The sequence below is a fragment of the Eulemur rufifrons genome, chromosome 7, assembly GCF_041146395.1.
Source record: "Eulemur rufifrons isolate Redbay chromosome 7, OSU_ERuf_1, whole genome shotgun sequence".
NCBI classification, from domain to species: Eukaryota; Metazoa; Chordata; class Mammalia; order Primates; family Lemuridae; genus Eulemur; species Eulemur rufifrons.
This window is the reverse complement of record NC_090989.1, coordinates 26,867,734-26,884,131: the sequence shown is the minus strand read 5'-3', so window position 1 is coordinate 26,884,131 and position 16,398 is coordinate 26,867,734. Positions and strand designations below refer to the sequence as shown.

General features: G+C 35.5%; 1 protein-coding gene across 9 annotated transcripts in view; it reads left to right on the top strand.

Annotated features, from left to right (window-relative positions):
• The window catches only part of USP25 (ubiquitin specific peptidase 25), a 137,236-nt gene that overhangs the window by 13,705 nt on the left and 107,133 nt on the right, over positions 1-16,398 (top strand). For 8 of the 9 annotated variants that reach the window (XM_069472445.1, XM_069472444.1, XM_069472438.1 and 5 more), the window contains exons 2-3: positions 8,233-8,310; positions 11,914-12,058. Coding sequence is in view for 3 of the 9 variants with exons in the window: in XM_069472438.1 (XP_069328539.1) it covers positions 8,233-8,310; positions 11,914-12,058 (223 nt within the window). In the remaining 6 variants the exon portion in view is untranslated. The remainder of the gene's footprint in view (positions 1-8,232; positions 8,311-11,913; positions 12,059-16,398) is intronic. The other variant, XM_069472442.1, reaches the window with a different exon arrangement.

Genomic DNA, 16,398 nt, shown 5'->3' with positions numbered 1-16,398 from the left:
TGTCACCATTGGCCAATGATTTAATCAATTATGCCTTATTAAAATCTTCAGTGCCTTACATGTGCTCAGTAAATAGTAGTTCTAGGGTGGAGCTCAGCATATATGGTTAATTTTTTTCTTTCTAATTTTTTTGAGATTTATTCTTTAAAAATACAGAATTACATTATTAATATATTGTTAGAATGCAAACATTGCTTTTAAGGAAGTTATGTCAGTTAGGGTCCAGTCACAACACAGAAAACATAAAAATTAGAACAGGGATGGTTTAATATAAAGAAGTGTTGACTAGTAACAGATGATTGGCTACTAAAGGGTTATGAGAAGAATAAAGAGGCCGGGTGCGGCGGCTCATGCCTGTAATCCTAGCACTCTGGGAGGTAGAGGCGGGAGGATCGCTCAAGGTCAGGAGTTCGAGACCAGCCTGAGCAAGAGCGAGACACCATCTCTACTAAATATAGAAAGAAATTATCTGGCTAACTAAAATATATATAAGAAAAATGAGCCGGGCATGGTGGCACATGCCTGTAGTCCCAGCTACTCGGGAGGCTGAGGCAGTAGGATCGCTTAAGCCCAGGAGTTTGAGGTTGCTGTGAGCTAGGCTGACGCCACGGCACTTACTCTAGCCAGGGCAACAAAGCGACACTCTGTCTCAAAAAAAAAAAAAAAAAAAAAAGAAGAAGAATAAAGGAAGAAATAAGTTTGAGAGAGAGGCCCTCCCAAAGCTGAAGGACTCTAAGATTTGATTCTTGTTGGAGAGGTTATGATTGAAGCCCCCTGGATGGGGGAAAGTTTGCTGAGATACTTCAGGTTGGGACATTCCTGCCAATAGCTATTTTATGGGGCTGGGAAAGAAAGTGGTGGAGAGCATATGCTTTATTAATTATACCTAGATAAATGGAGTTTCTAATATTCTGCAGGGTATATCATATAGGTAGGTAGTATGACCGAAAGCTGTATTTGCTTTAAGGAATTGTTTGTCATACAAATAGCTGCTAGGAATTATATAATCTTCTAGTTTCAAAGTTCTATTTAGAGTATATTTGTTTTATTAGTATATGGGAGTTTATTTTTGGATTGTAAGTTAATTTTGCATATTTAAGTATGGAAACTAGAGATACATAAAGATTTAATTGGACAAGAGAAAGCTATATTAGGAATCTAATTGTTAGCATCAAAAACAAGTCAAATACATATTTAAATGGCAGATGGTAATTCAGGGGTGTGAGTTGATTCATAAAAATTTTGTTTACTTGTTTTTTGGAATATAGACACTCTAATTTAAAAGTAGACTGTGTTCCAGAAGGTTTTGCAAGTTGGGTGTTTGAAACTGAAAATGCATGTTCCCATAGAAACCATGTTTCCTGGTGATGAGTTCTTATTTTCCCCCCACCCCCTGAAATGTATTTAACTCTGTATGAACTTAGCTTATAGTGCTATGTAACATTTTTTGGGAGAATTGCATTTAGAGTTTCTATTTTTGATGCATTTCTTTTATCTGCCTGTTAAAGGTTGGGAAGTTCTCTAAGGAACATGGACATGATGCAGATATGGTTGAAAGGTTGGGTGACAGGTAGGGAGAAGAACTCTGGGCTGGGGGAGAATAGAAATCAACATTTATCTAGGACCAACTGTATTCATTGCTCTTTGCTAGCTATTTCTCATAAGGTATCTCATTTGTTTTCTTAGGTATTTTTTTTTCTGGATTACATGAATGCTTAATATGTTTGTAGTTCTGGGATTCTATAAAAAGATAGGAAGAGATTTTTTAAATTCAGAATTCCTGGCATTTTTAAGCCTTAATGGAGACAGTAAGGTATAAAAAAGTATACCTTCAGATTTATATGCCTGTAAAAGTATATGAATAATTTATCTTAATGCTAAAGTGTTGTTAACCTCAAAAGATTCTTCACTTTGTGGCTGTAGGAAATACAGCATACCTGAGCCATTCATGGGACTACTATATAGATGATTTGCAATAGGGAATTTCAGCAATATTGTATTCTACACAAACATTCAAGTAAGATTGATAGGATAAGAACTAGGAAATGAAGCCTTCTGTGCAATTCTAGATTTAATGTAGGAAGTATAGCAAGTTTGCTTAGTAAATGGGCCTAATCTATGTATGCTTCTTGAATCTAGAAGAGTTTGAAAGTTTACTTATTAGTTAGTTGGCCTGATTTGTGTATGTTTCTTGTTCCTGTAGGGGAGAAAAAATGGCCTCCCTTTACCCTTCTAAGTTCTTTGGCTGGGCTCCAAATTAAATTGACATAAAGCAGGTTAACAGGAAAAAAACAATTTTCATTGTGTTTGTATTAATGGAAGTCTCACAAAATATATTTGAAGAAGGGTCAGATAATTGAAGACTATGAGGCATCCTGAGCTACAGAAAGAAATAGGGACTTGTAGCTTCTGGGGGTGGTGGTAACAAAAGTTACGGCAGGTAGAGGGGAGGAAATGTATGGTGAATAAAGGATGTCTTGTTATCCTGATAAAAAGTCTCTCAAGTAATAAAAGTTGTCTAGAGCGTCCCTCTTACTGATGCAGATACTTTTACTAATATAGACATAATTTTTTTTTTTTTTTTTTTTTTTTTTTTACAAAAGGACAGTTTTTCAGGGCTGTGCCTGTGTCTGTAGTTTCTCAGAGTAACAGCTCAAAATATGCCAAAGAAATATATTTTGGAGTGGCATATTCTGGTCTCCTATGGTCATATCTTGGGGTGCTGTGTCCTTCGCCCCAGTGTTCCCATCTTCAGTAATTAGTGCCTCTTTCCTGTGGATAAGCTCAAGTCTTGTGATGTTTTTCCAGTTCACCTCTGCATATTCGGCTATGTTCATTTATTCAGTCAATATTTGATTGTCTACCGTGTGCCAGGCATTGAACTAGGTACCAGGAGTACAGTGATGAGCAACATAGTCCTTTCCTTTTTTGGGCTTATTGTCTGGTGATTAACCATAGTATATTATTGTAACCTGTGGTAAGTGCCAGGGAAATATCCAACAGAGGATAACCGAATGTGCAGACACCTGTGCATTAGGAAGAAGAATGGTGTCATAGACCCTGAATGAAAGAAGAGGAAGATGGGGGAAAGCAGTGCAAGGTGAGGATGGAGATAGAGGTAGAGACTGTGCCATGCGGAGGGCCCTTAAAGAACCATGAGAAGGATAATACTATAGGAAAATTCCTCAGAGAGGTCACAGAATATTACATTTGAAGGGAAGTGAAAGGTCAAAATCACAGATTAACAACAACAACAAAAAGGAGATTAAGGTTTTTTTCCTTTTTATATAGCTAGCTAGGGGCAGGTTTGGATTTATAAACATGAAGGACATGTTTTATACTTAAAATTCTATCAGTGAATTTTAGGGGTTTCTCATTATAGTAAGAGAACATGAACTGGAGCGGTTTAGTGTTAACAGGTAGATGCAGAAGGTATTTGTAAAAATTGATGTATGTATGTTGCTCACTTCAAAGGCAGTCTATAGAATGAAGTAACCCTCTCATTGGTAGGTAACTTTTAAATGCTTACCACTTGGTGTCTTGCAGTGCTTTACTGCACTTGATTCTGAAGTTTGAGAATGCCGTGGGATTTTCTATCATGTTGGTTTTTTTCTCTAGTCTTAGAAAATTTGAAAGCTTTTTTTAGAGGTCATTCTAAGGGTTGCCTTTTTTCCCCCGAGGATGGAAACATTTGACTTTCTTTCCTTGAGCCAAGTTTCATTTATATTTGGAAATTCAGTTAAAGGAGTCAATGACTGACTTATGAGTCACTCACTCCTTGACACAGAAATCTTTTCTGCCTTGTAGTTAAGTGATGCCTCAGTTGTCTTTTACCATTATCTGAGTATTTTATGTCAACATAATAGTGCATTTTTGCACTGAGTTTTCATTTTTTACTGAATCTTTAATCTCCAGTGTCAGAGAGAAAGTTGAGAAAATATAGAAAGGACATGGGCTGTGGAATTTGAAAGACTTGGTTTTATTCCTGTCTCTGCACTTACTATCTCCTGAAGTCTCTGTTAGCTGTAAAATAAGAGTAACTTCCTAGAGGGTGTGTATGTGTGTGTGAGTATGTGTGTTTGTGTGTGTGTGTGCGTGTGTGTATATTAAATGAAATTATATCCTGGAAGCATTTAAAACAGTCTGGTATTGGGAAGTTTAAACTTTCCCTCTGAAGGTTCAATTAATTGAGTGCTGAAATAAACTGACAGTAAACAGATTAACAAGAGGAAAATGCATGCAAATTTATTGACATGCAAATGTGCACAAGAGCCACACCAAATATGAGACTCAAAGAAAGGCCAGATAATTGAAGCTTAAATGCTGTCTTCACAGAAGAGAGAGAAGTCGAGGATGCAGGCAGTTTTAGAGGAAAAATAAATGATTTTTTAGGAGAAATGACTAGGCCCAAAGAGCAGATAATAGCCTGGGGTAAAATTCCTCTGGGCTCTGGGGGAGGTGGTGACGAAGTTATGGGAAGATGGGAGACAGAACGGCACTGTAGACAAAGGCGGTTTTATGTAGGTAGTTTCTCAGGGAAGATAGCCTTTAGAAGAATAGTTGAAGTAATAGGTGAAAAATCTGTCTGGGCATGGTGTCCTGGGCATGGTGACTTACAAAAGTTTCCTGTCTTGCCATAGGAGTTAATCTTCTCTTGTTAATGTAGATTCCAGGAAAGAGGTCTAAGACAATTTCATTTCTTCTGGATGAAATTCTCTCAGTCAGTTAAGAGAACTTCAGAGAGAGCCCCTTCCTATGCTTCCTAAGGGAAAGTGGGGAAATCAGGAAGTGTCAGAGAGAGAGAGACCTTGGTTCTGAGGCTTATTTCTGAGGCCTTTCAGTCTCCTTTGTTCAAAGCAATCAGCAAGCCAAAATGCCATACTTTGGGGTATTGTTTTCTGAGCCTCAACATTGTCATACAGCAAGAGCATAACAAATGCTTATCTTCTTTCCTTGACTTAGGCCAGTGATGTCCTTTTTTTATCCTCAAAAAGTTATACTGATGTTAAGTATGCTATTGTTTTTATTGAAATAGACATTAAAAGGGCCCAATGTTAGGTAGGGTCAACTGGGGAGGGAAGGGATTTCTGTGAAACACTCTGATTCCTAATTTTTATTGAAATTGTCAATGCTATGTCTTTATCCCTGAAGTGCATAGTACTGTATTTTTCACATGGTAGACACTTAAATATGTACTTGTGCGGTAAAAATAACATTGAGGAAGGAGTCTGAAGGCCTGCATATAGTTTTGGCTTCTTATTGATTTTTGTGGTGTTTGCAAGCAACTGGATGTCTTTGGACATTGTTTCTTCCCTTTCTTGGTATAGCAGTGGGTACAAGCTGAACTCACCTTCCTATACTTTAGTAGATAAGAAATTCATACAAGGAGGACCTTGGGGTTCAGGAAAGGAGCTCCAGATATGGGCGTGGATTGGATTGGATCAACCTTGGATCTGAAATTGCTAGCCAAGGAGGAGAGAACCATACACAGGATGCTTCTAATTGAGGACCAGAGTATATCACAGACTGGAAGTTAGGTAAATGAGAAGGTATACACCTTGAAAGTCAAACCAGGGCCTTCATCACAACAGAAGTAGCAGAAATGAAAAGTATTAATAATTGGAGGAAATGAAGGTACAGAATTTCAAAGACAGAAAAAGCATAACTGGAGGATGCTGGTAGCAAAGGGGAATTCTTTACAAATGAGGTGGCTTCTCTGCCTTAAACTTAGAATTTTTCTTATTGTTTACCTCTTGATCTCTTTCCCATTTCTTGCTAACTTAGCTAAGAAAATTCTTTCACCTTTCTTTTCTTTTCTACTCAGCTTTCTTACCCCTCCCCAATTTTTTCTCTTCATTGTTTCATTTCAGTAAAAAATTTATGAAAACATGAAAACACAAATCATACTGGAGATACACTTGGTTTTTTTCCCAGGATATTTAGTTGACTTTATAGTAAAAGATAAACAAAACACCAAAAAACCATATCATAATTTCGAAGACCTTGCTTCTCTCCATAAAATACTCAATATTCTTATTGCACTCTGTGTGAGTCGACTATTGCCATAACAAACCACCTCAAAACCCAATGGCATACTGAAATATTGTCACCATGTTCACAGGTTTTCTGGTTGGATGTGGTGGCTCTTCTCTTCATGTGCCTTGTTCTTTCAAGGCAACTGGCCTACCTAGGTCACATTCTTGAAGAAGTTGCAGAAATTCAACAAGGCAAGCCCAACCATGCAAGTGAATTTTATGTCTCCTTGCATGCTGTCTGCTAACATGCCATTGGTTTAAAAACCCATCATCAGTGCCACAAGGAAATAGGCTGTGTCTCTAGAGGCAGGAGGTGAAAAGTGGCAAAGGGTGTGGATAGTGGATATAGAGATGGGAGAATTGGGAGTCGAGCACGGGCTGTGTAATCTTTTTGGGCAGCCTGTTGGGGGGACACCCCAGAATGTTGAAGCTACTATTTAGATGGGAGTCTGTTACATGTAGCTGAATATAGTGTCTAACTGATACAAATATCTCTGTAAGAGATGTTTGGACTGCTTTATCTTAAACTGTTCATGTAATTTGTTTAGGACTTCTAATTTTTGGATGTATATATGTTATGCATATTTACATTGTCAAGCATGTTTGGAAATTCACATTTTACAGTTTTAACATCAACAAATCTGAATGCAGAACATTTGAAAACTTTTTATTTTGAAATAAGTTCAAATTCCAAGTTGCAAGACTGGTACAAAGAACTTCCGTAACTTAGTTTTTTTCCTGAAACTCTTGAGAATAGGTTGCCCACATCATATCCCTTTACCACTTAAATACTTCAAGATCTATTTCCTAAGAAAAAAGATATTCTCTTACCATACTGCAGTTATCAAATTCAGGAATTTAATATTAACACAATGTCATTACTAAGCAGTCTGTGTTCACGTTTCTGCAATTGTCCCTGTAATATCCTGAGCAGCGTTTGGTAGGAGATGCAGTCAGGCTTCCTATGTTGCATTTGGTTGCCTCGCCTCTTTCATTTCCTTTAATGTGGAGACTGACTCTTTGTCTTTCATGATATAGACATTTTGAAGATAATAGAACAATTATTTTACACAAATATCTCTCAGTTTGGGTTTTGTCTGATGCTTCTTGAAGATTATATTTAGGTCGTGCATTTTTGGCAGGGCTAGATCACAGGCTGTAGTGTGTCAGGCTCACACTGCCATTTTTGTCATTGTTAATATTAACTTTGATCCCTTGGTTAACATGGTGGCTGTTAGGTTTTTCACTGTAAAGTTCTTCTTTCTCTCTTTATGGTTTGTAGGCAGAGAGTTTGAAACTTTGTAAATATTCTCTTTCTCATCAAACTTTCATTCAGTAGTTTTAGCATTCATTGAAGAGTCTCAGCTGAATTATTACTGAGATGTCAAACGTTTTCCAGAAAGATTTCAGTAGATCCTAATGTATTCTGGTGACTAGGCTTGTAATTGTGATTTCTTTATTTTATGGTGCTATTTTATAGTTTCTGGGAACTTGCTTTAAGAAATACGCAAGTGTAGGGAGGAACTTGGTTCTTTTTAAGGAAAGATCAGGAGAAGGTTTGATAGTGGAATCCTATCCTTCTATATTCCTCTCCAATAGAGTGTATGGATTTATATAGACAAGTAGGATAGAAAGAGGACTGAAGCAAATGGGGGCAAATGGTCTATTCAATTTAGGATCTCTTAAGACAGTTAAATTGGAGAACGAAATGATCCCCTTTTTTCCTTGAGTAGATCTTAGTATGGTCATGATGTAATTGCCCACCTAGTAATTGGCTGCCAAAAGCATGGCTTTTTCAGACATCCTAGATGATGTTCTTCTGGGGTTTAGCCAATGTGCAAATCACTCCTTTTCTTGTTAGGAGGCATAAATGAAGCGGTGAAGAGTGGGACAGAAACTGTTAATTCAGTAAGACTTATTGGGTAGTAATATTAAGAAGTTCCCTTTTGTAAACATGAAAATGGAGTAAGGGCTCTCTACAGAATAGTTCATTCTAAAAGATTAAAGTTTGGTTAGTCTCTCTCAAGTTCTATTTTTCTTTTCTTTCTTTCTTTCCTTTTTTTTTTTTTAACTGTAGCTTACTTTATTCTGCATTTTCTGTTTTTTTTTTTTTTTTTTCTCAAAGGTCATTTATTGTCTTCTCCTTGTATATTTTGAGCTCGGAGTGTAATGATTTTGTTTTTTTCTTTCCTACTAGCACCAGCAGACGTTTTTGAATCAGCTGAGAGAAATTACTGGGATTAATGATACCCAGATACTACAGCAAGCCTTGAAGGTATGGCCTCTATTTTATGACATACAGTTTGTGCTGTACCCTCATCTCTACTGCATACCATATTTGAAAGTGGAGTGTTTTAATTAAAAAACTTTTTTTTAAAATTATACCATATAGTAGTAGTAGAGATATAGGAATGGACTTCTGCAAAGTAAGATCCTCACTTAAGGTACTACAATTTTGAGCACGTTAGCTTTCAACAATCTAATGTTCCTACTATACCTTTAAATGACAGGTATTCTCCTTATATATGAAATGCTTTTTAGGCAAAATGGTGGGATGTGAATCCTAATTTTAATGGTTGATTTTACTCTAGGCCTGTGATTTTAGAGTTTAAATGGAGTGCAGGGTGGGATGGGTAGAAGAAGATGTGGAGGAAAATGGAAAAGTAGAAAATTAATAGAGGACCAAAAGCTTACATTTTTTCTCCCAAAATGGGGAAATATAAATTGGTTTCCATTCACCTTAAGAACATTCAACTTCAAACTTTTCAGCATATGCAACAAATAAAGTACATCATTTTGGATATATCTTAGTTGTAACCTCATTTCCACACAGAGATACTCAGATGAATTAAATCACATGGATAATCTCATTGAAAAAGATAAAGTGAATGAAGGATATTCAGGAAATAGAATTTACCAGTATTTTAAGATTATTTGTTTTTTTTTTTTTTTTTTTTTTGAGACAGAGTCTCTCTCTGTTGCCCAGGCTAGAGTGAGTGCCGTGGCGTCAGCCTAGCTCACAGCAACCTCAAACTCCTGAGCTCAAGGGATCCTCCTGTCTCAGCCTCCCGAGTAGCTGGGACTACAGGCATGCACCACCATGCCCGGCTAATTTTTTCTATATATATATTTTAGCTGTCCATATAGTTTCTTTCTATTTTTAGTAGAGATGGGGTCTCGCTCTTGCTCAGGCTGGTCTCGAACTCCTGAGCTCAAACGATCCGCCCACCTCGGCCTCCCAGAGTGCTAGGATTACAGGCGTGAGCCACCGCGCCCGGCCAAGATTATTTGTATATTGCTACTAAAGGCTAAAAACAGTATAGCATTTTTGCTGTTATAGCCCTATATATAGTTTCAATCTTTAGGAACTTGCTTCATGAGACAAAGTTAATTAGGTGATTCTGAATTCTGAGCCAAAATTTCTTCGTTGGTTCTAGAAATAATTTATCTTTCAGATGATTGTAATCAAAATCATCATAATGATAATGACTAGCACTTATTAAACACTTACTAGTACCAGGCACTATTTTAAGTAATTTATGTGTGCTGACTCCTCATCATAATAACTCTATGAGATAGGTAGTATTTTCATTCCCATTTTGACTCTGAGGAAACAGAGGTTAAAGTAACTCACCCAGGATCACACAGCTAGTATGTGGAGGAGCTTGGAATAGAAACTAAAGCAGCCTGATCCCAAGGTGCCACACTTGATTTCTGCTTCTTTTACTAGAAGCTTTGCTTCATCCTATTTCCCAATCTGGAAAATGATGAACTAGTACTGTTTGAGGCATTAATGCAGGGCTTATGAAGCTACTATAAGTATTTGGAGAAGAAGCAGAAGTGTCACACCTCAATTTTTGTGATTATGACATTTAGATGATTGCTAGCCCTTTCTTTTTAGTCTGGTAAATAGCATATTAAATCATTCCATGTCTATTTTCAGAAAGTACTTTTCCCGTTATGTATCATTGAGTGTGAGACTACAACCTATCACTTTGCCAGGGTAAATTCGGAGAATTCACTATGTTTTTTAAACTTGAGAAACATGTAGAACCAATTAAGTCTTGTCCATATATCCTTCGATGACAGTTGTGTAAGCATAGGTTTCCCCCCCCCCAAATTTTTGTTTCAATTATCAGTAACTGGGGGAAAACAGTATATGTAAACCTTAATTGTTGCCCATTATAAATTTGTAAGATATTTCATAATGGGTTGACTCTTTTAGTAATATACTGACAAGGAGTCTACTTTTGGGCAATACAGTGTCATTGATTATTGATAATTTCAGCACTTTTAATTTGAGAATCTATTTTTAGTTCTACAAAGCAAATGACCTTGAATTTTTGTAAATTCCTGCCTTATTTAGTTTTTTATTTTTATATGAGGTAGTATATGAAAAACACTTGGCTCATTTCTTGGCATATGAAGTGCTTAATAAATGTTAGTCATAGTTATTGCAATTTATGTTATGATTAGTTTTCTTATCTAACAATAGAGGGTGTTATGCCTATATTTTGTATGAGTCATTTAAGAGTCTTAGAGTGATTGTGACAGGTAGCATACTTGAAGGCAGTGGTGCTTTTCAAACTGCACTCTTTTCTCTCCTCACTGGCTGCTAGAACTAGAGTTGGGGTAGATTTTGGGGACTTCATTCTTCTAGTTACTTGAGCCTCAGATTTTGGAATCATCCTGATCCTACTTCTATTACTTCATATATTTAATATGATAGCAAATAATGTTGAACTCTCTGCTTTGGCCCTTTCTCTCCTTAATACATAACCAGAGTGAACCTTTTAAAATGTAAGTCCACATACCACGTCACTCCTTTCCAAAACCCTCCACTGGCTTCCTGTTATATTCCTGTGTATGCTTAAGTTCTTAGGACCTACACAGCCTTCCATATTTTTGCTTTCTGTTAAAAAGATAGCTTTATTATAGATATCTGATTTCCTATGTTGTTTCATTAGTTGTCTTAGAGCTAGTGGTATATTTTATTTATTTATTGTAAACCATATAGAGAATATAAAAGTATAACTGGGCAAGTCTTTTCTTATAATTTTGCTGTTCTAAAAATTCTTAGTGGGGGATGGACACGCTTGTAGCTCTGACTCGGGCGAGGCAAAGGCAATGTATGTAACCTAAACATTTATACCCCAGTAATATTCTGAAATAAAAATACATAAATAAATAAAAATAAAAATTCTTATTCTAGCATCTGGTTTCTTTTAAATGAACTTTAGAATAATTTTGTCCAGGTATGTTTTTTATGAGCACTGTGTAAAATGTATATATGTAATTTGGATTAGGATTGTCATCTTGACTGTACTGAGTATTTCTGTCTGGAGTTCTATGTGTCTCTCCGTACTGTCTAGCTTCAGTATGTTTTGCTATTTTCTTCCTATGAGTCCTTGACATTTTCCTTGTTAAGTTTACCCAAAGATATGTATCTAATACCCAAATTAAAGGGAATATCTTTTATTGTTCTTGTTTGCAGAAATACTATTAATATTTTAAATATTCATTTTGCACTCTTTTGTATGGCAAATTCCAGAAAGCAGTTTTTTAGTTTGTTTGTTTAAAAATTTAAGTTTGTGATTGACTTTTATTAAATAGGAAAGTAATGGGAAACTAAGCAATTAGAGAGTTTTTATATTATATTATTAGTTTTAATTAATAAAAAAGGAATTACTGTTGGTATAGTGTACTTTGTGTATGATGAATTTACACTATAAAATTAGAATCACAAATGGAATAATTTCAAATCTCAAAGTGAGTTTTGGTATAAAGTATTAGTTATTATGCAAAAAATTGCGTAAGTTTTACTAGAGTATATAGAATTATTACAAAACATTTGATGCTCCTGTTTTGGTATTTGAAGGATAGTAATGGAAATTTGGAGTTAGCAGTGGCTTTCCTTACTGCGAAGAATGCTAAGACCCCTCAGCAGGAGGAGACAACTTACTACCAAACTGCACTTCCTGGCAATGATAGATACATCAGTGTGGGAAGCCAAGCAGACACAAGTAAGTTTTCTTTTGTTTCTTACTATTTTAATAGAAATTTACTGAAAATTTTTCCTGGTAATAATTTTGCTTAAGCAGAGGTGAAGAACAAATAAAGAACTACTTTAACCATGGTTTTTTTTTAGTGTAGTTGAAAGGAGCATGTATTTTAATTAGCTTTGTTATACTTTTTTCAGATTCGAAGGAAAAGATTTTATTTATCCTTTCATAGAGCATTTCATGTAGTATTTGTTGCTTTGAAATATGGAACAGCTGCAATTATATTCATAAAAGGGCACAATCTTTTGTGGATTTTAAGTGTTGTTAGAGGCCTTAGTGTTACTTTTGAAGGTAAAGTATTATGTCTAATTACTGATCGGCTTACTATTTAACACAATTTCACTTCTCTCTCACCCTCTTCCAAGTAGAGATTTGGGGAAAAAGTTTACTGTGTAACAAAATCCTCTTTCATCCCAAACAAAACAAAACAAAACAAAAGGCCTTGGAAAAAGTATTTTGGAGATATACATACACACACATACATATGGAAGATTTTACATGGGACTTTAGTTTTTCTTCATAATATGAATACTTTATGCTTATATAGCACTCAGAGGTTTTAAAAATATGTTCAGCTACCTTTCTATCTGAATTTAATGTACTATATAAAATATTTATTTTTATACATTATGGATTTGCAAAGTTTGATTATTAACATGTATTTGAAAAGAATTTCTGATTTTGTTTATAGACCATCTCAAAGTTAGGAAACAACTAGACAGAGCCCATTCACAGACCTGTTTATATGTTTTGATTGACATTAAATGTTGTTTAATGTTTATTGATAAAATGTTTTAATTTCCAATTTTCAGGGTAATGTTATTTTTGCTCCACAAGTGATACTATGTCAGCCAAAGCTGGAATACTCCTCTCTCTCACAGTTAATAGGTGATGAAAGAAATTTTATATATGTCACACACACCCACCAGCTTATGTACAAGTTCAAGACAGACTGTGACTTGGCCCCCATCCACATCTCTGGCCTCATTTCCCACTGCTTTCCTCCTCTCATTTTACACTATGATAATACAGAATGGCCTGAGGTTCTCATACACCAGTGTTACTTATTTTTTCTGTCTTTGCACTTGCTATTTCTTTTGTCTGGAATCCCCTCTGGTCTTCTCCTCTCTTCCCTAATTTATTCTGGTTTTAAAAGATTTAGTTCAGGAGCTGTTTCCTGGAGAATGTTTTCACTGGCTTGTAGCTTGGATGAAGTGCTTCTCCAGCGTCCAGGGCATACTTCTGTCTTAATGAGTACTGCGTTACTTTGAAATTATTTGCTTGAACATCATTGGTGCTCAAAAATGTTTGTTGAATTATTTTTGATAATATGTGTAGAAAAGCCTTTTTAAAACCAATGAAAAGGGAATGAGGTTGAGAAGCTTGTTGCAAGAAGTTGGTAAACAGACGTGGTATATAGTAATAATGAGTATTTGAGAATAATATCTCATCTTTCAAGGTTCTGAGGTTTGAGGGGGAAAAAGAAACTAGTTAGGTAGTAAAAAGAAAAAAGAAAAGGATAATTTTATAGGCTACTGGTTTAAGTGAGCAAAAAGGAAATTGACTAAACACAGTTCAGTGTTCTAGTTGAAAGGATAAAAAGATTTTAGAAAGGTAGCTGTGAACTCAATATAGACAGTACACTTTGTAACATGAGATAGTGCATGTGTGTATAAGGGGGAAAATTTGGATTATAAGTGTCAGAAACAAAAGAAGATATCATTTGCTGTGTACTTAAGCCAAATGTTAACACTTGTTCAAGACTTTAGATAAGGAATAGTGAAGATGTTATGGAAGACAAAATGAAATTTGAGTAGGTGCCCTTAGGGAGAAGGTGACCTAATTTCAGAAGGCATGTGTCTCATTTGCTGATTATTTAATATTTTTTTTGTGTGTATGTATGTATCTCTTGAAAAATAATTCACTAAGTAATTTTATTTTCCACTTGAAATAAAAGGTAGAGAAATGAAGTTTCTGATTTCATCTCACCTGATTGACTTGTCTTGAGTAAATTGCTTTCTCTTGTGGTTTCTTTATCTATAAAACATGCTGTCTTTTTAATCAGGCTGCTAATTGGGATAGTGTGTCCATAAAGTTGGTTCGAGATTTAGAAGCAAAATGTTGTAGAAATTTAATGTGGTGATTGTATTATGATAGTATCAGTACCAAACTGGACAAGAAATAGCTGATGGAGCAACAATAATACTTTTCCATGTAACATAGTTGTGCCATGTTTTATAAAGTTCTTAGAAGTATAGCTACCTTTAGGAAATAACCCTGATTCAACATTTAAATTTAGACAGTGTAACACTGTGTCATAATACAGTATACATGGTCTAAAACTGAGAAGGTAAGGAGATGTTGTGCATTCAGCAGGTGTTTTAAAAAGCACTCTCTCTTTAGATTATTATGCAATTACTGTTGAGAAGAAATGAAATCTTGTGTATTTTTAATTCTTGGACCAGAGTGGTAAAATTTACATGTGGGAAGGAAAGATAGAAAATAATTACAAATGAATATATATTCAAATGCAGGCCTCTATTGAAAAAAATTGTGTAAGTGCTGTAGAAATGTAGAATAATAGAATGATCACAGTGTGAGGAAGTTTTCAAGGGATTGTTATAGATACAAAAACACTTCTTGAGCATTTTCTCAGTTTTATATGAAATACATTGCTATTTGAGAGTTGAATACAGTTTTACTTCTTTCAAATATGGCAGAGATTTTTATTTTTAGTCATTTTTTTTTCTTTCTTCTTTTTGAAGTAGAAAATCTCTTACAGTCAGGGCTAAAACATAAACAGAATCATGCTGACTTTTAAGTGTGTCATCTATTGATTGTAGTGCTGACAAAACATCTTTATTTTGAAATAAAAATATTTAATACTAAATACATATATTTCTTTGTTGATATAAGCTGCAGTATAACTGCTTATAACTAACTGAGTGTCTCTTTTAGAAGGAATAAAACGCATTTTAAAAATTTTATTGGTGACTAGAAAAATTCAGTTTTAAACTAATATCCCTTAGAAATTATATTTGGAACTTGTGGAGAAATTTTCATTTATGTACATCTGATATATCAGAGGCTAAAATAAATTATGTCACTTGATTTGAAGAGCACTTATATTTGTGAGCCATCATTTAATATTGAACAAGTAATTACAAGTTCAGTAGTTAGTAGAAGAATTGTATGCCTTTTTAGTGTATTTTTACCTTTCACTTTTGAGGAAAAAAAAGAAACATTTCAAAGAAAGCTTGTATTCTCCATCTGTGGTACCCAATGCCGCTCTCTCCCCTTGGTCCCTACCCTGCTAGGAACCAGGCCATACAGCAGTAGGTGAGTGGCAGGCCAGTGAGGGAAGCTTCATCTGTATTTACAGCCGCCCCTGTTGCTTGCTTGGGTCACCACGTAAGCCCCGCCTCTTGTCAAATCAGGGCCTGCATTAGATTCTCATAGGAGCACAAACCCTGCTGTAAACTATGCATGTGAGGGATCTAGGTTGCATGCTGCTTATGAGAATCTAGTGCCTGCTGATTTGAGGTGGAGCTAAGGCAGTCTTGCTAGCACTGGGGAGTAGCTACAAATACAGATTATCGGTGGAAAGGTTTGACTGCACAATAAATGTAATGCACTTAAATCATCCCAAAACCATCCCCCAACCCCCGTCAGTGAAAAAATTATCTTCCATGAAATCAGTCCCTGCTGCCAAAAAGGTTGGGGACCGCTGCTCTACATAACAAGGAATTTAGAAGTAATGTACCTGGTATCTTTATGTTACTTTGGTAACATTCCATACTGTAATTTAATACTCTGTTGAGTCTGGGAAAAGGCTGAAATCATTGGTAGTAAAATCAGCAAATGTTCTAGGCAACTTTTTTCATCAGCTGGCTTTCCTGTCCAGATTAGATCTTGTAGATTGTCAAATGAATTTCTCCTGCCCCCAGCTTAAATTGGTAATAAAATTGTTTTGGAATTCTGCAGTCAAAAATATTAACGAAAATGGGATTAGGACACAGCGTAAGGTTTTGAGTATTATAGATGTACTTAACAGTCAGAGGACAGATTCTGCAAAGTTTTTGTGTCTTGGCAAACTCTGTCATAGACATGACCGTACAGGCTTTTGCCCAATTTGAGATCTAATAGTAATATTCTTTATTTCTTGACCATTAAATTCTTTTGAACTTTTTTAAAACAGGAGAAAAACAGTATATGCCTACCAGAACAAGATGTGCTACAATTGAGCAATCAAAATATGGATCAAAAGATAAGAGGGATTTGGGTAGGTAATTTTAACACAG